Genomic DNA, 24018 nt, shown 5'->3' on the forward strand with positions numbered 1-24018 from the left:
CTCCACCTATCTACCAATCACAAAGTCAGTTGTGTTTGGGCATCCGGGTTGCCAGATCTGCTCTAGTTACCACAGCTGCAGCGTCAAACGTTACTGCTGATCCTGCAGCCTATCTGGCAACCTCGAGTCAGGGGGAGGGGGAGAGGGGATACACCGCTCTACAGTTATTTGAAAGTGATTGCAGTACCAGTTTTGGCCACAATCTTACATACACTTCCTTTAAAGATAGTAGGCAGTATGCAGTGTTTATTGTGCAGTGTTCAGTAGGTAGTAAGCTAGTATTTGATTCAGATTTTTTGATTCAGAATTATTAATTTACATATTTCTGTTTTTGTTGCAGGCACTAATGGCTTAGTGACTTACGGTGGTGTGACTGAGGATGGATTCACAATTAATCCAGAGACGGGTGTGATATCTGTCACTCAAGTTCTAGATAGGGAACTAAAGGACCACTACACTGTAACAGGTACATAGACACAGAGAGGATCTGCACATAATATGGCTGAATACATGAGATTTTAGTATTATTTGTATACTATTATTTTTTTATTTGATTTAAATTTGTATTATTTTGTCCTGTGCTTTTATCTTTTTTTTTTATGAAAAGTTTTTAATAGTTTAGTTTTAGTTAACAATAACAACACTGGCCTGACAACGTATTACATGCTACTATAAAATATTATTTTAAATCAATATTTTAAATATTATTTTATATTATAATTATAATTTATATTATTATCAAAACTTAATAATCCACTTTATATCTTCTGCATGTGATAGTGTATGCAAAAGATGGAGGCATCCCCCCTAACTTTGCCAAGGCTAAAGTGCACATTACAGTGCTGGATGAGAATGATAATGCTCCTGCTTTCGTGCGGGAGCATTACAGTCTGGAAGTCCCTGAGAACCTAGAGCCCGTGGAGCTGTTCACCCTCAAAGCCACAGACCTGGACAGCGGAGAGAGTGGACGACTGGATTATAAGATCACTGGTAAAACTTTTTTTTTTGTACAGAGGAATGTGTAGAAGAAGAGCTTCTGCAGTGGATTACAAACCAGATTTAGAGTCTATAAGTTAAAACAACTTGCATATTTTAATTATCCCTGGTCAAGGTACGTTACTGTTTTTGTTCACATTGCTGGCTTGTTTCTTATAAAAAGAAGACCCACTCTCCTTGATTATTAACTAATTCTGTGTCTCTGTGTTGCTATTCCAGCTGGTGATCCAAAAGGTGACTTTCGACTTGACGGTTCCTCTGGAGCTCTGTCTACTTCAAGACCTCTGGACCGAGAGCAGAAGAACAGTTATTCCTTGATAGTGGTGGTTCAAGATCATGGCAGCCCCTCTTTGAGCAGCACCGCCACTGTGGAAATCTCAGTCCTTGATGTAAATGACAACAGCCCCAGGTTTAGCAGCCTTAGCTACACCGTCGATGTCTCAGAAGATGCCGCTGTAGGTTTAGTGGTGTTGGATGCGACAGCCACAGATGTGGATGAGGGTGAAAATGGGCAGATCTTATACTTCCTCAGCCAAGAAGCCAAAGGTGCATTTACAGTGAATCCAGACACGGGGCGGATCACTACCGCAGCGCTTCTGGACAGAGAGAAAAGAGCTTCTTACACCTTCCAAGTGTATGCTTGTGACCTATCACCCGCCGCACCCCGCAACGCCACAGCCCAGGTAACCGTTACCATCCTGGACGTCAATGACAATGCACCATTCTTCATCCAGGACCCGCTGATTATCAACGTATCCAGCGGTAGTGTGTCCACCAATCAGGTGGTGGCCACCATGAGAGCAGAAGATAAGGACTTTGGTGCCAATGGGTCAGTGTTCTATCGCTTTGCTATGCCAGTCCGAGGATTTTCTATTAACTCACTAACGGGAGCGATCCAGACCACAGAGAAGCTCCAGACCCTCACGCAAACCCAACGCACCCTCATAGTGGAGGCTATGGACCAGGGCAGCCCTCCTCAGTCTTCCCTAGGGGTGGTGATCGTCTATGTGAAGGAGGAAGATTACAAGGGCATTCGATTCTCTCGCTCCGCCAGAGATGTTAGCTTACAGGAGAATGCAGCTAAAGGTACGCAGAAAATGTATAGCACAAGATTTGGTGTGCTATTAGCCTGAAAGGTTCTGTACTTTTCTGTCCATTTCATGGAAAAAGGGAATTATATTTTTATGATAACATGATAATTATCATATTTTCATAGTTCAGTCAGCATAATTTGTTTTTTAATGTTGCTGGTGGTATTGTGCAATATTCTTCAATGAATGTTATTTACAAAGGAAATACAAAGTCTTTGTAATCTTTCATTAAAATGTAATCATTTTGTCATTACGGCCATGCACAGTTTTGACCAGGGAAAATAATGTTACATTTTTAGATTTTTTTAATTTATTTTTTTAATTTATTTAATATTTAAAAAAAGAAAAAGAAAAAAAATACAGTATTAAAGGGATAGTGGACCAAAACTAATATTAATACCAAATGATAGAAATGTTAAAAACAAAAAAACAAAAATAGTACCATTGGTAGACATAAAGATGCACCGTTTTCCATAATCCAGTTAATTCCAGATGGATAATACTAGGTCCAACCATACTTTTTATTTAATGTTTTATGTCATGTTTTGCTCAGAAACAAAACACATTAAATAAATAAAGTGGAAATTTCCTTTCATATTGCCTTACAGCGCATACAGTACATTGCGAAACTATACAGACCTCAGTTGTCTCTCTTTTATTATAAATCCTTCACTAAAAGTTAGTCTTTGTGGTGTTGTCATTTCAAAGCTCTGGGGTGAGGCAGATGAAAACTTTTGCAATGAACTGCATGATGAAATCTGCAGCATTGTATTTCAGTGCTCACAGGCACAGTTTTGTGAAGCATTGAAAGACAATCCATCAATTTAAGTTATTGTGGCAGAAGAGTATAGAGTTTATTTGTGTGTATTTTACCCCATAGGCACTGCGGTCGCCCAGGCTCAGGCTCAGCACCCTGATGGAACCCGCGATGACATCTCTTACAGCATCTTCAGTGGGAACAAATATCATTCCTTCACCATCAGCTCCAGTACAGGTCAGTTAGGAAATGTTTTACATGACATGTGAAAATGCCTTGATTTTGATAAGATGCATACATCAGCTCATCAGAAAGATGAAAAACAATATTTCTTATTCACAATGGCAGTCAGTTGACCTGCTTCACTGCATTATTGGTGCTTTTATAGGTGAAATCTGGGTACAGAGCTCAAATGGCCTGGATTTTGAGGACACTCCAAGACTCCGTCTAGTGGTGAAGGCTGAAACTACATCCTCAAGCTCTTTCATGGCTGTCAACCTGATTCTTCAGGATGTCAATGACAACCTGCCCCGATTCCAGCTGCAGAACTACGTGACTTATATGCATGAAGCACAGGGCTATGATTTTCCTATCATTCAGGCAAGGGTTCTCTTATTTTTTTGCACTTCCAAATGGTCAAATGTAATTGAAAACATACTGGGAAAAGTATTAAATGTGAATATTCTTCATAAAACTTTCTTTTACTTAGTAACTTTTTGCCATACTAGCCAATCGTGGGTAAGTTGACAAATGGCTCGTTTCTACTATTTTTAGCTGTTTCCACTGTCAGAAGTAGTGAATGGTACCCTAATTATGAACCATACTGTACCGCTTTTTTGGCACCCTTCCATTAGGGTACCTAGCTCAGTATTCCGGCACTAAAGTTGGAGCTAGACTCACTGCAGAATGTTGATTGTTTGACAGAAAATTGTTACTTGTGCATGCTTTTTTGGCTGTTTTTCCTTGCAATCTGCCATTTTATGGCAAATGTTCATTGTGTTTGACCAACCTGTTTTTGTATGCATTAGGTTATGGCAGAGGATGTTGACCAGGGCCAGAATGGTCAGGTGACTTATTCCATTGAGTCTTCGAGTCAAAGTGGGCTTTTCAAAATTGACCCTCTGACCGGCAGCATCACGACCGCAGCCATTATGGACAGGGAAATCTGGACACAGGCACAGTGAGTGTATATTATGTGTGCTGCGCTTGTTCGGCCAATGAAGTCATTGCTCTGCAGGTCTTTAATTTCCTTCTGTTCTGTGGAATGTAACTGTCCTCTCCAGCGTTATTTAGTTTGTGTGTGTGATGTGTTCAAGCCCTCGTAATTTTACCTCATGTGTTTTGTTTCTAAAATGTTCCCCGAACCATATAAAACTGTGTGTTTTTAATTTACTACATTTTTGGTCTGTTAGAGCTTTTGGATTGTTGTACAAATATTTTCTCCAAAAATAGAAGACCTCTTTTGTTCTCTCTAGATTTCCACAAAAAAACAAAAACGAACAGAACAGAACATATCTTACTTGATATAAGTTAGGAAAAATTTTTTATCTAACCCTTTATTTTCTCTCATTTGCATCAGGTTGGTGATAAAAGCCACTGATCGTGGTAGCCCCAAACTAGTAGGCACTGCCACCATCACAGTGATTATTGTCGACCTCAACGACAACAGTCCTACCATCCCAGTGCCACGGGAAGTTAGAGTGCCAGAGAGTGAGTGAACTAACTGGTCACCTTTATCCTGAAAGACTAGATTACAAGCGCCTAAAAGGCAAACACTTTTACTGAATATGATGTCCCTGTTTCCCTCTTCCAGACTCTCTTATCGGCACTGAGATCACCCTTGTTACTGGAAATGATGTGGATTCTGGCCCAGTGCTGTCTTACTCTTTGCAGCTGGACGCTCCATCACAGGGAAAATTTGATATCCATCGTTACAACGGCCGTGTGTCTTTGACAGCACCACTGGACTTTGAGGAGAGGACATGGTACACATTGACGATTCGAGCTTCAGATTCAAAGCATCAGAGTGAAGCCAATTTAACTGTGCGGGTGGAGGACATAAATGATAATGCACCTACTTTTACACAAGATCTATATCAGGTAACTCTTTTTTTCTACCATTTGAAGTATTTTAAAAGGAGTGACATAGTTTGTATCTTGTTTTATTAGGATTGATGAAGGTTTATTGGCTTTGTTCTTCTTTAGTTAACTTTTGTGAAAAAATTGTCATTGTGAGGAAGAGGGTTTGACTCTCATGGATTAGGATAATAAAATAATTTGGTTAATGTAAATTTATCCCAGAATAAATGTGCATGCTACCAGTAATAAGTATGCAGTCATTTATGTTTGTGTTTATTCATTTAGCAGATGCTTTTATTCAAAATGACATCACTCTGGATACAGGAGAAAACATGCCAAGTAACAGCTTTGTTGTTGCTTGTGGTTTCCAGGTAACACTTCCAGAACATTCCCCACCAGGCAGTCCTGTTATCACAGTAACAGCAACGGATCGAGATTCAAGAGAAAATGGAAAGGTCACCTATCGAGTGTTGTCTTCAACGAGGGACGGGTTTTACATTGATCCTAAAAATGGTATAAGCCTAATGTTTATACTATGTTTATAGTTAAAGAATTAACATTGTAGTAAAAGCACTTCCCATGTCTTTCTAGGTACACTTTTCATCAGACAGAAAGCAGAATTTGACCCGGAGCAGCCCTCTGTAAGCGTAGTCATCGAAGCTCGTGATGGAGGATCTCCACCGCTATCATCTTCTGCCACAGTCCAAGTTCAGCTAATGGACGTCAATGATAACGCCCCCATATTCCACCAGTTGGAGTACAAAGCCACAGTGTCTGAGGACCAGCTACCTGGAGCCACTATCCTGACCTTAGAGGCAGTAGATGGAGACCTATCTCAGGAAAACTCTGGTTTTGATTTTGCAATTGCCAGTGGGAATGTTGGAAATGCTTTCCAGATTGAGAGTAGCGTCCGTTTCATAGAGGGACATGGCTTCCAGACTGTAGGAACCCTGATCTTGGCGGAGCGACTGGATTTTGAGGCGTTATCACGCTATAACCTCACCATTGCGATCTCGGACCGTGGTGTTCCCCAACGTAGCTCCAGCGTGCCAGCCATCATCTCAGTCACTGATGTTAATGACAACCCTCCTGTCTTTGGCAGAGCTGAGTATATAGTGGCTTTGAGTGAAGGGGCAGCTGCTGGTACAGAATTCTTACGTGTGACTGCAACTGATCCTGATTCAGCTCCCTACGCAGAGGTCCAGTACAGCATCAGCTCTGGAGATGAGATGAAACTCTTCTCTGTGGATCAGTGGACTGGGGCACTGAGGCTTCAGAGACCTTTAGACAGAGAGAGCAGAACTTCCCATGTGGTTATAGTACAAGCTTCAGATGGCCATGGTCATTTTGCCTTGGCTCCTATTAATGTAGAGGTAAAGGACATTAATGACAACAGACCTTACTTCCCCATTGCTACGTTAACAGCTAGTATCCGTGAGAACCAGCCGCCGAACTCTGCTGTGACTGTGTTACATGCAATTGATTATGACACAGGAGTTTATGGACAGTTGAAGTATTTTTTGATGGACCACTCTGGCCTGGGAAAAGACCTTTTCCTGGTAGATCAGAACTCTGGAGAAGTTCGTACCAGGCAGATATTTGATTTTGAGAAGGTAAACTCCTTTAACTTCATTGCCTTGGCTGTGGATGCAGGCAACAACTCAGCTACAGTCACAGTGCAGGTCTACGTCACAGGGGAGGATGAGTATGACCCAGTTTTCACATCTTCAGACATGTCTTTTGAGGTACCAGAGGGAGCCAAGAAAGGCCAGAGCATTGGGCAAGTACAGGCCAAAGATGAGGATGGTGGGGTAGATGGGATTGTTCTGTACTCCTTCCCCAATTCCTCTCCTTACTTCGATGTGAATAAGACAACCGGTGTAATCTACCTAAAGATGGACAGCTCTGGCAGCTCAAGCGGTGGGAGTCGGTCGAAGAGGGAAACCCGCCTAATGACTATGGATGTTACCGCACACAGCCCCCTTGACACATCAAGAGTAGCTTCTACTCAGCTAACCATTGACGTCACCAACACATCCTTTGGTCTCGCAACAGACTTTAACATCCTCCTTGTGAGCATAATTGCTGCCTCCCTTGGAGTAATAGTCTTGTTAGTCATAATTGCTGTGGCTCTTTATCTAGTAAGATCAAAGCGCAAGAAGAAAGGACAAGACACAGGGAATAATACTGTATCTTCAGGCACAGCTTTGCAAAACCTGGATGAGTCAAAACCTGCAGGGGGCGACAGGATCTATCATCAGGCACTTCCTGGATATGCAGGTGATGAGGAAGGAACAGGTGGAGGCTCCTATACTCGAGGAGGATCCTTAGATCCTTCTCACTCCAGTGGACGGGGTTCTGCCGAAGCGGCAGAGGATGATGAAATCCGGATGATCAATGAGTACCCAAGAGTTGCAAGCATCACCTCCTCAATGCAAGAGCACATCTCCGCCAGGGGCCCTGATTCAGGTATCCAACAGGATGCGGACCAACTCTCTGATATTTCTTGTGAACCAGGGCCACTTGATGCAAGCCAGTGGTTCAAAAGTAAAAAACTGGGGAGCATCAGTGGGAGCCTCAGCGGTACCCTACTTTCTGGTCAGCTCCCAGTCTATAGAGATGAAGGTGGGGGCTACCTTGGAGTAGGTCGTGGGTTGAATATTTCCCATCCGAAAGATTATGCTTTCCCTGAGGATGGAAAACCTTCGGTTGATGGCTCCCTCACAGCCATAGTGGCAAGTGACGAGGAACTGCGAGGCAGCTACAACTGGGACTACCTTCTCAACTGGTGCCCTCAGTTTCAGCCCTTAGCCAGTGTCTTCACAGAGATTGCAAGGCTAAAAGATGAGAGCTTACCTCCCAACAACCCACGCAGACCTTTCCAACCCAAAGTCAAGACAGACCCCAAGCCAAGAATTGACCCTCCACCCCTCATTACCTCTGTGGCTCATCCAGGGGCCAAATCTGTCCCACCTAAACCCGCCATATCACGGACGTTCCACCACTTAGCATCGCTAAGGCGTTCACCTATAAGCCACGAGGGCTCCATCTCTTCAGCAGCAATGTCTCCCAGCTTCTCGCCTTCACTGTCCCCACTTGCTGCACGGTCCCCAGCCGTCTCCCCATTCGGGGTCACTCAAGGTCCCTCAGCCTCCATCATCAGCACCACAGAGCACTCTCTGGAGCACAGTGATGAGGCTGAGATGAGAATTTAATGCAATATTGCACTCCATTTTGTGGAGCCTGTTTTGTCTTTTGATAAGACATTATATTAGTCACTCTTAGCAATGTTGCTTACCTGAAAAGGCAGCATGAAGAATCAGCCGCTAAGCCATGATGGTGACGCAGGTGTCTGGTAACTGAATGGGTATAAACATTGTGCTGCGACGTTACCCTTCTTCAGAGCACCGCAGTGTTGATGTGAAGCGAGTTTTGTGTTGCTTTGTTTTGTCTCGCTGGCTGGCCAGAGAGGCAAGACATTGACTGCTCCTTTTGTTTGTTTCCTTTTATATTGATGACTCAAACAGCTTTGAAACTCCAGTGTTATTTTAAGTCCATCCAAAATAGCTGCTATTGTCATACTTTGTAGACCGCAATGAGAACTCCAAACTGATGTCACGATGTTTGTTTATTACTGGGAGATGTTATTTTGTCTTTCTTTTCTTTTGTATTATTTTATAGTGCTACTCAGTTTCATTTATATGTTTTTATTTTTATGAAGGACTTGCCATTGCTTTGAGTGAAGGAGTTCTTACATTTTAGTGACATTCTTTAAAATGTATATTTATATGTATGCTAGCCATAATAAGTGTATTATCATTGTATAGTGTCTAGGATCACCATACTGTGCGGTTGTGAAAATTGTGACACTTGTAATGTGAATGATTGGAAGATTGTTGTATTTTATTATTTATAAAGAGAAAAGCTGAGTGTTGAAACTTCTCATGTTGCATAGTGTTGTATTATAGGCCTTCTTAAGTTGTATTGTCCCTTGCCATTTGAACTAGAATGTTAGCATCTTAGCTAATTTATTGTAAAAAACAAAACAAAAAACAACAACAAAAAAAGACTGGGCCATACTTTTTTCCGGCTCATCTAGAGACCTTTCAAGAAATTGGTGAAACCTCAAAGACTCTTCTGTATATAAATGGGTTTCTTCCAAAACAGCAGCTATCTCTCACTGTTTCTATGCTGCTTTTTCTGACAATAAAAAAAGTTTTGTATTGTCTACAAAACTTACGGTTAAGTGAAAAATCACTGGACCTTCACAAATGGACCTTCTTTTGTAATACACAGTGGATGTTTTCTGTTTTGAAAAGATGCTTCTGAAGTGCCCTGCTTTTCTTTTCTTTTTTTTAATCTAACAATCTCCTCTGTGGAAAGAGATTTCAGCATCTGAGCGACCAGAGGGGCTGTTTTGCTACCTGGTGCATGCCTGATACCGCCACTGCCTCAAGTGTAACTGGCCCCTGTTTAGCACTCCGAACAAATGCAAGGCAAAGAGGGGCCTGATTTTTGAAGTCTGTCTTACACAATTCATTTTAAATAAAAGTTGACATTTAATTGTTTCAGTCTGGAAAACAACAGATTCCAAGACGGCTGCCTACATTCCAGCAGCAGTACAGTTTAAATCGTCTGTACATATTTAAATCAAATATTAAATTCCTACTGATTTCTTTTGTCAAACCTGAGTCTTCTTTCTTCCTTCCTTCAAGGTTTAAATCAAAACGTTGACTGAAGGGTAGCGAAAGGCCAATCATCTGGCTTTTAGAAAAAAAATACACAGGAGGGGTCAGAGTCAAATTTGTCCTTCATTAAAAAGCAATTTGAAAGGATACAGTTTGTTCCAAAAACCTAGAGTAGAGCCGAGCCTCAGGCTGTGTATAGCTAGACACAGGGTGTGCCTATTTTAAAATCAATTGCAGCTACGAAGAAACATTTCAAGAAATAAGTTTGTTCATTCAAAAATTACTTATATGTTGTTGTAAATTAACATTTATGCACTACACTTAAAACCTGAATAAGTTGGAAAAACTCAAAAATAATCGAGGCAATCGGTTACATCACTTTTTAGTTAAGAAATGTAAAGTTTAAATAAACAGAACATGCAGATTTTTATTTTGTACTCATACATTTGAATTGCTCTTAACTTCAAGTAACTGAGTAAGCTAATTCATACATTTAAATTAAAAGAAACAAGTTCAGAAAACTCAAAACTATAAAACCTCAGGTCAGATTACCTAATGTGTCAGTTTTGTGAAATCAAAAGAAAGTTCTTAATACTCCACAACAAAAAAAGTTAGTTCGATTTAACTAATTTGTTTAACTTGAGTTGGCTTTACTCAAACCATTTAATAATTTTGAGCATTGGAGTTTACAATGATGAATTAGCTGAGTCAAGAAACTATAATTATATTTGCTATTGCACAGAAAGCACTCATACTTACTCATGTCATCAGTTCATTTCATCAACCCATTTCTTTTTTTAAGCGCATACCTTTCCAGATGCAATGGACAAACAATATAGTATTTTCATACACTGTAACTGGGACAGCAGCCTTAAAATGTACACTTTTGCATCTTATTTACACCTAAAGGCTGCATATTATTACTTTTTGAGGATGCTGCCTAGTAACAAGCTGTCGTGTAGTTTTTTTATCTTTTAATTTTTTTACCATATGAAACCGATGCACACCTTACATGCTCTCACGTTTTGCCTTTTGTTTCTACCGTATTGAGTTTTCTCATCCCCTGTTGTGAAGCTGGTTTTGGCTGAGATTCAGCTCTCCTCCATCTCTGTGCTATGCATGTCTAACTGATTTACACCATCCCAGATATCACTAAAAAATAACAGTCTCGTTCGCTTGCACAGTCAGTGTTTTATAAACACTGCAATGAGTTGTGTGACCACACTGTTTAAACATGTTTTCTTTATCACTGATATTATTTTCAGGATGAGATTTAACCTTATTCTGATATAAGCATTGTGATCTGTGGCCATTTTCGCTTATCTATGTATCTCTGTTATCAAGTTACTACACAGTTTGCACATTATTGCGGTTTCTTTCAGTCATTACAAGTAAAAGTCTGTTAAAGGATTTGGGGCAATTTCTATTATGTCTTCCCATTTTTCCCATTTATTGCTAGTGCTGTGGAACATTGTTTGGAAGAGCAATATTTTTTAGCTTGCTTATTTTATAATATTAGCCTATTGTTATTTATTTTATTATATATGCAGTCACATCTATAACACGTTAATGATCCAGTCTGATCTAGAAGGAAGAAACAAACACAAAGGTAAACAGAAAGGATCTAAAACCAAAAAATAGCATATTAGCATAAAAAACTGAAAACAGAAAACTTTTAATGCATTCTGGCTGTTGGGTAAGGGTGCCTATTGTAATGTTCTGAGAATATGGTCTAAAGCGCATGGCGCAGGTGCACTTTGGGGCATGTCAGAATCCACTTTTGCTAGTTTAACGTAAAAAAAAAACAGTTGGTGTGACAGCCGCATGGTCCAAAAGGGACATAGTCTCTTAATGAGTCATGGGTGTGTTTTAGGCGTAACCTGCAACAAACCAATCAAAGCCTTGTCTCCCATTCCCTTTAAAAGCCAATTGCACTTGTGTAACCCATTCTGTTTTAAATTAGCCGCTCTAAGCAGGACTTGAACCCGGATTCGTCGGCATGAGAGTCGGGAGCTCTAACAAAAAGGCTAAAGGCTGCAACCTCTAATGTCAGTCATTAGAGAGCGTCTCTTGAGGACAGAGAAGTGAGGTTTACTTGCATAGTGACTACTGTTACACTCACCTCCTCCCATCCAGGTCAACGGCACCAATGTAACCCCTCCTGTTCAAACCGCCCGCTCTAAGGGGGACTTTAACCCCGGTCTGCCGGCATAAAAGTCAGACGCTCTAACAAGGAGGCTAAAGGCTGCAATGTCACTCGCCAGAGCATCTCTTGAGGACAGAGAGATGAGGTTTACTTGCACAGTGATAACCGTTACACTTGATGACAGATTCATTATTTACATGGCGGAAATTGCCAACAATGCGCCTGAACACATCTCGTTTTCAGACCTGCATTCCCATGTGCAAACAGATGGACGTGAGTGCATTTGCTATTTAAACAACGTGGCACTGGATGTGAAAATGATAAATGCGTCAAGCTGAAACTAGCAAAAAACACTTGCGTCACGCCTGACTTTGCATTGTGCCGGGTGTATGATAGGGCCTTACATGTGTATATTATAGGCATGCACGTTTAAATGCATATGTGCATAGGCGCATAGTCTTTTTTTACAAAGTGATGTCTCCAATTATTTGTCTGGCATGCTAATAGAGTGGTGCAGGTATGACGTCACTTTGTAGATCAACCAGCAGTTTGCATCACACTGGTTCCCTCGAGAAAAACCCAATACGGTACCATAGGCTTCTGGATCAACAAAGCTCTATGGTCAAAAAAAGTTTACAATACTTACACCTTTGTTTTATCAAGATAATTATCACAGATGAACACAACTTTTGTGAATTTTGAAGCCTAAATGCAATCGCTAGAAGTATTAACGCACTACACCACAGTCCCACAAATTCAGAGTCACCACCACTAAACACTTTTATTTTTTATCTAAAAACATTTTCCCAGAAATAGTTAGACTAGTTTATCAGAACACAATTATAAGCATAATGAGGCTGTATAAGAAGACTGAGTTTACCTGTTCGGCGTGATGACGTTTCATTGAGCCTCTGTAGTCCCATTTAGCCTCTTATTAGCAACCGCCTTTTTCAAAATGCGTAACAGCTTAAAAAATCACGAGTGGTACTGATTTATTTTATGTCGTAGAATTAAACATAAAAGTGTCCTGAGCTTGTGTTCACCACAGACTTTATATCATCCTTTCAACCAAAACCCCATTCAAAAACCCATTAACTTTGAGACGAGGGAATCGGATTTGTGCTAAAATGCTAACTGACTTCCACGTTTTAGCCTACAAAGTGATGACATACCTGCAGCACTCTATTTTTTTCTGTGGATATCACTTTGATAAGGTCTGTACAAAGGAAGAAACTAATAATTATTAGGAACACCTGTTCAATTTCTCATTAATGTAATTATCTAATCAACCAATCACATGGCAGTTGCTTCAATGCATTTAGGGGTGTGGTCCTGGTCAAGACAATCTCCTGAACTCCAAACTGAATGTCAGAAGAGGAAAGAAAGGTAATTTAAGCAATTTTGAGCGTGGCATGATTGTTGGTGCCAGACGGGCCGGTCTGAGTATTTCACAATCTGCTCCGTTACTGGGATTTTCACGGACAACCCTTTCTAGGGTTTACAAAGAATGGTGTGAAAAGGGAAAAACATCCGGTATGCAGCAGTCCTGTGGGCAAAAATGCCTTGTTGATGCTAGAGGTCAGAGGAGAATGGGCTGACTGATTTAAGCTGATAGAAGAGAAACTTTGACTGAAATAACCACTCGTTACAACCGAGGTATGCAGCAAAGCATTTGTGAAGCCACAACATGCACAACCTTGAGGTGGATGGGCTACAACAGCAGAAGACCCCACCGGGTATCACTTATCTCCACTACAAATAGGAAAAAGAGGCTACAATTTGCACAAGCTCAGCAAAATTGGACAGTTGAAGACTGGAAAAATGTTGCCTTGTCTGATGAGTCTCGATTTCTGTTGAGACATTCAGATTGTAGAGTCAGAATTTGGCGTAAACAGAATGAGACATGGATCCATCATGCCTTGTTACCACTGTGCAGGCTGGTGGTGGTGGTGTAATGGTGTGGGGATGTTTTCTTGGTACACTTTAGGCCCCTTAGAGCCAATTGGGCATGGTTTAAATGCCACGGCCTACCTGAGCATTGTTTCTGACCATGTCCATCCCTTTATGACCACCATGTACCCATCCTCTGATGGCTACTTCCAGCAGGATAATGCACCATGTCACAAAGCTTGAATCATTTTAAATTGGTTTCTTGAACATGACAATGAGTTCACTGTACTAAAATGGCCCCCACAGTCACCAGATCTCAATCAAATAGAGCATCTTTGGGATTTGGTGAAACAGGAGCTTTGTGCCCTGGATGTGCATCCCACAAATCTCCATCAACTGCAAGATGCTATCCTATCATTATTACACGGCTCTGTGAAATACTTGATTCTGATTGGTCAATCGTGCATTCCAGCGGTACGTTATTTCCAGATAACACCTGCTCATACGGGTACTACGAGTTATCTTGACCGGTACTATTGCTATGCTTAACGCCGGCGCCATCTTGTGGCTTAAACAGCCGTGGGTTACAATGGAAGACTTCAAGGCAGGTTTCCTTTATAACGTTTTTAATATGGATATTTTTCTTACACAAACGCATCGATTCGAATCAGAAGGCTCTATTAACCCATCGGAGTCGTGTGGAGCATGTTATTTGACGGACAGCTGCAGTTTTTATGGACTTCAAACACAACTACTGCTGGGATTAACGTTAGCCTGGACTTTTTAAATACATCTCCGATTGTATTTGTCAGAAAGAAGAATGTCATATACATCTATAATGACTTGAGGGTGAGTGAATCATAGGCTTGGTTTCATTTTTGGGTGAACTAACCCTTTCAGCATTCATTTTCAACATTTAGCAAGGGCATATGGCAAATCTTCAGCAATAGATAAAGGCTTAACGCAGGTTGGAACTGTTTTTCTTTGCGGAAGCTTTGCGTAAGAGCTGATAAAATATTTAATCTCAAGACGATATTTTGTGTCTAATAATTATTTATTTGAGACTAGTAGCCGTGTAATAAGTGGGATAATGTACACCCAGCCGGTTGTTATCGCAGAATAAACCCCTTCAGAGTGATTCAAGATCACCCCCATTCCTGATCACTCTGTCGGGGTTTATTCTGCGATAACAACTGGCTGGGTGTACATTATCCCTTACACATGGGCCTACATTTCTAAAGAATGCTTTCAGCACCTTGTTGAATCAGTGTCACGTAGAATTAAGGCAGTTCTGAAGGTGAAAGGGGGTTAAACACAGTATTAGTATGGTGTTCCTAATAATCCTTTAGGTGATTTAGGTGATTTTTATATATATAGATTGGATATATATATATATATATAGATTGGATATATATATATATATATATATATATATATATATATATATATGGATTTATTTATAAAGCTCGTCACACAGGGTGTGTGGGTCTCTGCTGCTGAAATGGATTTATCAGGTCATCAGACATCAGACATGTCAGACTTTTCCCATTGAAGATGATGAAGATAAGAACAATCGTAAATTTTCACCCTACATTCCAGTTACACCGTCCTCAAAAAGATACATATTCTGTTTGTGCGTCCAAGGGCAAACCTCTGGTTTTGATATTACACTGCAATGTGTTTTGATTAATAGCATGAGATAAATTAAAAAGTGTTTAGTGGGCAGTTTATGCAGTTTTAAGATTTATCATTTCTTAAACGCTGCAGTAGAAAAACAAGAGAAGTCTCCATAGCACCATTCATGTTGAAAATACACATCAAAGAAAGATTCCGCAGTCTTGGACTTGGCTATTAAAACAAGTCTGCTATTCCCATCAGGTCAGTAGTAAATTTAATGATCCCTGCATTCCTCATGGAAAAGAAGTAAGATGTATATTTCATTGATTAGAATCAATGAATCGCTCTGCAGAGTCAAAATTAGTTACGTAGAATAGAAACCAAACGGTAAATGCCTCTATGAAATCTGGGTTACTGTATGCCAAATATATATTTTAAATTACAGGATTGTCCTTTTGGCTCTTAGATGTTATCGTCCTGAGATGCTATAAATTGTTCTTGAAAAGTGCCTATAAAGAGGATCTGTTAATTAAGAGCAGATCTGGCTCAAGCAAAGGGAAGGTTTCTGCATTTTCTTAAATACAACCTCCCCTGTCCTCAATTTTATTAGTTCTGACTCAAAGTCACTCTCAAAATCTGTCAGTTTCAGTGAGGACTGCTCAGATTCAGTCCGTGAGACTGTGTTATGCTTTTTTAAACACTAGAAATGTTGTTTTGCTCTTATAGCATGTTTTTTGTGTAATCTATCCTGTCTTTCTAGTTAAGGTATGGGCATGTCTGATATGCCGGTTCATATTTGCTTTCTTGATTAACTTTAAGTTGTCTTCCGCCATCCTAATCACCAACCTGGAAACTCACCAAAATAAATATTATGTATGGTTATGAAATATGTATATTTTTAAAGGGTTAACCTGGTAGAAGTGCCAAAGTGAGGATTTTTTATTTGAAGAATAAGATAGATGGAAGAGGTCTAAGAAAGTTTATATCCGAAACAGCTTTATAATGCCACGACTGTTGTTTTACTTCGGAAATTCTTTCTTGATCTCACTGTTTACTTTGTGTATATGTAAAATTAGATTGTAACAACACTGTTGTAAGGAGTGCTTCCTCATTTAGGAGGAGATGTTTGTTGTCTTTCAGCAGTGGTGATCAATGGTGCTAACTGAGGAGAGTTGGTGGCGATTGCCCTCTCTCAGGGTCTGCGCATGAACCAGAGCTGAATGCGGAGGTGGACAAAACTATACCAGACACGGCTGATAGATCACATCAACAGCCCCTGATTTATGACAGTCCAGGCTTGAGAGAGAAGGAAATAGCTGCAGAAGTAAAATACAGTTTGACTTCAGCTCTGATTATGGTCAGCAGTCCCATGTCCTCTCATGTTTGAGCTAATATGATTCTTACTTTAACTTGCATGATTATTATAGATAAAATGTGTTTGTCTTAGTGCTAAAATGTGCTTGTCCATTTTTTTTATTGGACAAAAATCTTTGTAGTGTGTAACTGTCGTAGGCCAGTAAAAGCTGCATGTAAACCTCACTCCCCTGGTCTTATGAAACACTATAGTGACTGACGGTCTAGTGACACACCAGAGACCACAGTTCGAATCCCGCTCAAAGCAGGTTGATGTGGACCGTTTACAGTACGTTTAGTGCCGTTCACCCAGATGGGCATGAGGTACTTTTACAACCAGTATGTACCGGACCGAATCAGAACGTAGATTTCGATGCCACCATCGGTGCTTTCGCACTTTGGCTGGCGCTGAGCCAGAGACAGACGCGCTCAGCACTCGTCACATATCACAATGATTCAGTGTTTTCAACCACATCATGTTTATTTTAGGTTTCAGACATTTAAAAGTACATAAGTAGCAGCAAAAACATTTATAAGTTACACATTATATTAGTTACTATATAGTATACTCTATTCTTCTACGAGTTCACCGGTCACTTACTTTCATGTATTTCCTGAGAGGAGGATGAATTTACGTGATGTAAATCCGACAGATCCGTTTCTCTGAGGCGTAAATAACACGCGGTGCCCATCACGCATTATAGATCAACTAACATGATCATTATGACAAAACACATTCACTTACACATATTTGAAAATTTAAATATCAGATAGCTCATGACATAGTTGCATCCTACTGCATAAACTTCCATTTTTTTAGTGATATTTAGCGCCAGTTTATCAGGAAGTGACGACTTTGTTCTCTTTGGCTTGCTGGATGGAAACAGTACCTTCATTGGACTGATTTTTATTGGCAGCATAAATGTAAAATTTTCTGCCTTTGATGTCCCACAATCCTGTGTGTTCCATTCCATGGGTTATAAGCTAAAAAACAAAAATAGCATCTCAAAGTAGCAGTTAATGGCCAGTTTGTGTGTAAATGTACACTCACCTAAATGATTATTAGGGACATGATACTAAAACTGTGTTTAACCCCCTTTCACCTTCAGAACTGCCTTAATTCTAAGTGGCATTGATTCAACAAGGTGCTGAAAGCATTCTTTAGAAATGTTGGCCCATATTGATAGGATAGCATCTTGCAGTTGATGGAGATTTCTGGGATGCACATCCAGGGCACGAAGCTCCTGTTCCACCACATCCCAAAGATGCTCTATTGGGTTGAGATCTGGTGACTGTGGGGGCCATTTTAGTACAGTGAACTCATTGTCATGTTCAAGAAACCAATTTGAAATGATTCAAGCTTTGTGACATGGTGCATTATCCTGCTGGAAGTAGCCATCAGAGGATGGGTACATGGTGGTCATAAAGGGATGGACATGGTCAGAAACAATGCTCAGGTAGGCTGTGGCATTTAAACAATGGACAATTTGCACTAAGGGTCCTAAAGTGTGCAGAGAAAACATCCCCCACACCATTACACCACCACCACCAGCCTGCACAGTGGTAACAAGGCATGATGGATCCATGTTCTCATTCTGTTTACGCCAAATTCTGACTCTACCATCTGAATGTCTCAACAGAAATCGAGACTCATCAAACCAGGCAACATTTTTCCAGTCTTCAACTGTCCAATTTTGGAAATGGTTATGCGTGAAAATCCCAGTAACTGAGCAGATTGTGAAATACTCCGACCGGCCCGTCTGGCACCAACAACCATGCCACGCTCAAAATTGCTTAAATCACCTTTCTTTCCCATTCTGACATTCAGTTCAGGAGATTGTCTTGACCAGAACCACACCCCTAAATGCATTAAAGCAACTGACATGTGATTGGTTTATTAGATAATTGCATTAATGAGAAATTGAACAGGTGTTCCTAATAATCTTTTAGGTGAGTGTATGCATATTGCTTAGTTATTAACAAAGCTTACTATATTTTGTTGTAGGTCATTAAACCGGTATGCTGCATCTGTCAGAATTCAGTTTGGTAAGTCATTGCTTGGTAGTGCTGCGAGGCAACAAGTCAGCTGCCTAAGTTTTTAACATAGCCCAGGACGCTTTGATGAATAGAATGTTCAAAAGAACAGCATTTATTTGAAATATCTCTACTGTTAGCTTTAATCAATTAAATTCATCCTTGCTCAATATAATCTTTTGCACGGTTTTGTGTATATACATTTTTAGCCCTGTTAACACAAGGCGGAAGATTTTCTTAGCTCTTAATGCAACCCAAATCCATGTACCGTTCCTGTTTAGTGTCTTTTCTGTCCCCACTCTATTATTATAGCTTTCCATTTCTGCGGGTTGAAATCAAGGGAGAAGCCGTGAGAGTGAACTGTTGAATCAGTTACAGGTTGGCGTCACAGTGTTCAGTAAACAGCCTCTGTTTTTCCACTCTGTTGCTGAATCACTGCAGGTCTGCATTAGCACTGAGTCACAGGCCTGCGGCTTCTGCTCATGATTACATCTCTTCCCCAGAGCTCTCACATCTCTTGAGGTGTCTGGAGGAGATACACCCGAGAAAAGCATGGGAAGAAGTAGGGCGATGTGGTTTGGCTCTGGAGTCGCTTTTGGCAAGTAATTCAAATAAATGTAATTTTGTTTAAATAATAAAAAAGACTTGCACCATTCAGATTTCTGTTTGAGCTTTGCTGAATTAAATTTCTCAGCTGTTGTTTTGGATGCAGAGATGTTGAGTTACAAATGAAGATGATGAATGGACGTGCGGAAAACTAGGATGTTGTCAACGTCTTTGTGTTGTAATGTGGCTGTTCATAAACAATTCCCTCCAAAGCTCTGACAGATTTTTTCCATTCAAGTGAATAAATTGCAGCATTTAGAGTCGAGGTGAATGATGGATTATTTCTGAAGCTCTAATGAGCTAAACAGTGTGACAGTAACAGAATCCCACCTGGTTTTGATTTATCCACCCGCGCTGACGTGCATTTGTTAGTCGATTGTAACTGAAACTATCTTACATCAACCCTGAATCCAAATGTGGCTAATTCAGATATCAACCTTAATGTCGTGTGAGAGAACAATATAAATCGCAGCGTTCTTGTCACCTCTTATGCTTCAGCAGGAAACAGGCTTCATCCATATCCTCTGCAAAGAACTGCTTCCATTTTCAGAGCCCCATGTTGTCCCCTTTTTCCAGCACTCTCCCTCACAATACCGTGTTTGCTTTATTGTGCAAAAAATCTGTAAGGGATAAGATTTTTCATTCCCCTCCCCTTCCCTTGGTTGTCTATGGCATTGCAACTAAAAATAGAAAATAACCGAATTTTTTTCTCATTAACTGGGAAAAAAAGATAATGATAAATCTAAAACATGTCACCTAAAAATGTGTATCTAGTTCACATTATTTCGTCATCTATATTAAATTTACTTCTGTGGACCGAAGGAAATAACATTTTATTTTACCAGAATACACTGCCTGTGATTCTTTCTTTTTAATTTTTTTTTTTATTACAATTCCGTTCCAATTTAAATTCCAATTCAGCTTCCTGTTTGTTGTGGCCATTCCAAGCCCAATCCTGCATCGCGCTGATGTATAATTTTGTTTTTATTTATTTATTTATTTTAAAACAAAACAACTACAAAAACTTAAGACCAGTGACTGGACTCTCATAAGCCAATACAAAAAGTACAATACTTCAAACTGTGTGCTTAGATTGTTAAAATATGGCCCTTAGACACGGATTCAGCAATAGAGATCCAGCTCCTCCCTTCACTGACCTGTACCAAGAACGATGGAGTTTTTTTTAATCATGCTTCCGAATTGAGACTTAACATACTAAAAAAAGAATTTAAAAAAATCACCCAAGGGTATGGATCTGAATATTGACTTTTGACTAAGGAATTTTACTGCATTTACTGTATTTATGGTAAACATTAGGAATCATGTCTAGTTTTTGGTTTCAGGAAGTAAAAATGAATTGCATTAGTAGCTAGACAGATCTCATATAGGTCTTAATGGTTTGTCTCGGGATTTTCTGGTTCTCTCTGGTTCTGAAAACAGACAGTGTGTTTTTGCTTTGCATAAAGCACCTCAGGAAAGAAAAGACAAACCCTAAATATTACGTCTTGGACATGACTTTCTCAGACAAGAGTGGGGGTTCAGATTTAACTCTGGCTCTCTGTTTCCTCTTTCAGCACAGTAGTTGTACTTTTGGCAAGACACTGAGATTGTCAGTATTATGTTTATGGCAATGTTACATTACTGAAGGGGAACATTTTGTATTTGAGAAAAATACACTACGGTCAGTACAAGTAAAACTGAAGTGTTACTCCGAGTTTTTGAATATGGCAAAAGTGGTATGTTAAAAACTATTTTACTTGCTCAGTAGATTTTAACCCAACAAAGAGACAAATGAGGTGGAACCAAAGACTTATACCAATCAGGCATAACATAATGACCACCCTCTTAATATTGTGTTGGTCCTCCTTTTGCTGCCAAAATAGACCTATGCAGCTGTAGCCCCATACGCAAAAAAACTGTGATGCACTGTGTATTCTGATACCTATCTATCACAACCAGCATTAACTTTTTGAGTAATTTGAGTATTACAGACTACAGTAGCTTGTCTGTTTGATTGGACTACACAGGTCAGCCTTCGCTCCCCACAATGAGCCTTGGCCGTATATAATGTAAAAACCTTTTATATTAAAATAATATTATATAAAACCTGTATATTATATTATATTATATTATATTATATTATATTATATTATATTATATTATATTATATTATATTATATTATATTATATTATATTATATTATATTATAACCATACCAGATCCCACGGCTCCACTCACGATCACCAGAATTGTAATCATGTTCACCTGAAACTGTTTGTTGTCATCAAGGACCATTCAGAACCACCACACTCACTCCACTGGTACAGTGACTGTCTGGTCTCTTCAGTATACGAGTATAGACTTTACTAATGTTATTTATGTTTTCCTGTTGTCTTCTGTCCTCTGCCATTGGTCTTCATCCAGCCATCATCTGTGAAATACAAAGACTGTTCAGTAATAAGTTAAATTGTCTTCACTTACCTCTATATCTGATTAATTTAATGAAATAATAGATTTACCACTACGTTCTGAATTAGACTTGGTAAATGAAATTATTATCTGTCTAGATGTTTGTCTGTGTGTCACAGATCAGAGCCTTAAAAGTCCCGTCAGAACCGTTTGGAGACTTTGGACATCGAGGCAGAGCTGTCTGGACCCTGCCAGAGATATATGTCAATGCTCACACATGGACACAAAGCTTTGAGTGAATTCCAGAGCACTGCATTTTAAAGCTCCCCTTTAAATTCACAAAACAAACAGCAGATAAATCCAAATGAACTCTAAAGTATCCCTCAGCATCCATCTCAAACGTATGGTTAAACCAGATCTTGCCCATGCTTTGTTTTGTGTCTGTTTTATAGGTCTGCAGAAAATGACGTTACATCTAAACTAGTTTTCTGATCAAATACATTGTTTTGTAAATGACCTCATATTAACTGTGAACTGTATCTATACCAAATGCACTTGTCACAGCAGGTCCATTGAAATAAATTAGTGATTCAATTTGTGATTAGTCCTGGATCAGATTTTCAACTTTTTCGTGCATAGGACTAAATGCAGATCTCAAAATCTGTCTGAGCTCCAGAATCTGGGTTGTGTAGATCTGAAGTCGACTCAGAGTAGCTCAAACAAGAGCCACATACTTCAAATGGAAAGTATTCTAGACTATAGTACCATCTGCTTTCACTTTAGAGTCCAATTCCACACCTAAATAAAGATCCCTCCTGAACACTTTTATTGCTCTCCAACCCCCTCTTGTTCAGTTTTTCTTTTCTTTCTTTATTTTTCCTCCTTTCCCTCTGGCTATATTGCAGCCGGCAGGCTGTCAGACTGTGATGTGAGAGCTCACCTCGCTCTCCCACTGACCTGTATAAAACCTGCCCCGTGTCAGATCATATTGCTTGTGTGAAACATCAGGTTTGTTTTTTTATTGGTGTGTGAATCCATTGGATTGATTCTCTTTCCCGGCTACTCATTTGTTTCAATTGACTTATCTGTATTCCTCTCTTTTATGTACAGTAACTGACAGGTCCCAACTTAACAGCTACTATAAAAGGTCTTGAGGCAAAGCTTAGTAATATATAAAGTATATATTTTTTTCTCTCACTACATTTTATTGATAGAATCAAAGGATGTATATACAGGGGGAAATCTAAATGGTAGTTGAAACACTGCTTCACAAACTTAGAAACTGTTACAAATCTTGATGAAAATCTATGATAATCTCTATCGAACCAGTGTTTCAGTGTCACATGGTTTTAGCAAATGCAAACTTATTAACAAATATTAAATGTATGGCTCTTGTTCATAAACATGAATATTCAGAATCTTATATGAAAAAGAAATTTGTAGAGTATGTCTTTGATACATGGCTTTAACCGGCAGATGTCCAAAGTTTCTAAATTTCTGTGAAATGGAATTGGGACATGACAGCTCTGGACAGTCTTACCCATTATCATAAGATGTCCTCATTGACTCTATTTGCTGCCCTTGGCCTGATATCCACAAAGAGGGGAGGAAAGATGTAACATATGGTAAAAATGCATTGCCAAAATAATCTACATGTTATTATGATAGTAAGTAATTAAGTAAGTAAATTGTATTTATACAGTACATTTAAATTCAGCTTACACTGACCAAAGTGCAAAAATGAAAAGAGTCGATTTAAGTCTGGAATATTTCTCAATTGATAGTCGCTGTTTTTAACAATTAAACTAATTAATTTAAGACAAAACCCAAAGTCACTTATGGAGTGAGACTGTCTAAATATCTAGATATAGAGTTTTTGGTTTTAGTGGGACCAAATCACCTCACCTCAGTTATCTCACTGCTAAGCTGGAGGAAAAGCATTGCAATCCAGCATTTAATGTCGTCAAGACAGTCCAAAAGAGGCTTCAGAGAATCTCTAGATTTCAATGGAAGGTACAGCTTAGAATAATCAGCATAGAAATGAAAATAAATTTAATACTTATTTATGTTAACAAGTGGAAGCATTTATAAGTAAATTAAAGAGTCTAAATTAGCATTCAGATTGCAATTTTTATCATCAAACCAAAAGATACCGAACCTAAAGGCATAGAGATACTTTCACAAACTGATTGGTCGCTTTTATGACGTATTGTCTATTTTGAGATGGAACTCACTGAACATCCAAAACAATGCTGGGTGCTGTGAGGGTGCACCGTACATAGCCTGAATATAATGGTATTTTGACCAGCTGAAAACTCATGAAGAGCTTATAAAAATCTGTAAAACAGTGGC

At 39.5% G+C, this 24018-nt stretch overlaps 1 protein-coding gene across 2 annotated transcripts in view; it reads left to right on the forward strand.

Moving 5' to 3' along the window:
• dchs1b (dachsous cadherin-related 1b) overlaps positions 1-9583 on the forward strand; it is a 126247-nt gene extending 116664 nt beyond the window's left edge. Inside the window, exons 12-21 of one of the 2 annotated variants that reach the window (XM_067432688.1) lie at positions 341-466; positions 781-990; positions 1216-2082; positions 2968-3081; positions 3233-3444; positions 3873-4024; positions 4424-4554; positions 4658-4944; positions 5295-5436; positions 5515-9583. In XM_067432688.1, the coding sequence (XP_067288789.1) occupies positions 341-466; positions 781-990; positions 1216-2082; positions 2968-3081; positions 3233-3444; positions 3873-4024; positions 4424-4554; positions 4658-4944; positions 5295-5436; positions 5515-8138 (4865 nt within the window). In that variant the 3' untranslated portion in view covers positions 8139-9583. The remainder of the gene's footprint in view (positions 1-340; positions 467-780; positions 991-1215; positions 2083-2967; positions 3082-3232; positions 3445-3872; positions 4025-4423; positions 4555-4657; positions 4945-5294; positions 5437-5514) is intronic. The other variant, XM_067432689.1, reaches the window with a different exon arrangement.
• Positions 9584-24018: the final 14435 nt, after the last annotated feature.

The sequence above is a fragment of the Pseudorasbora parva genome, chromosome 23, assembly GCF_024679245.1.
Source record: "Pseudorasbora parva isolate DD20220531a chromosome 23, ASM2467924v1, whole genome shotgun sequence".
Classification (NCBI taxonomy): domain Eukaryota; kingdom Metazoa; phylum Chordata; class Actinopteri; order Cypriniformes; family Gobionidae; genus Pseudorasbora; species Pseudorasbora parva.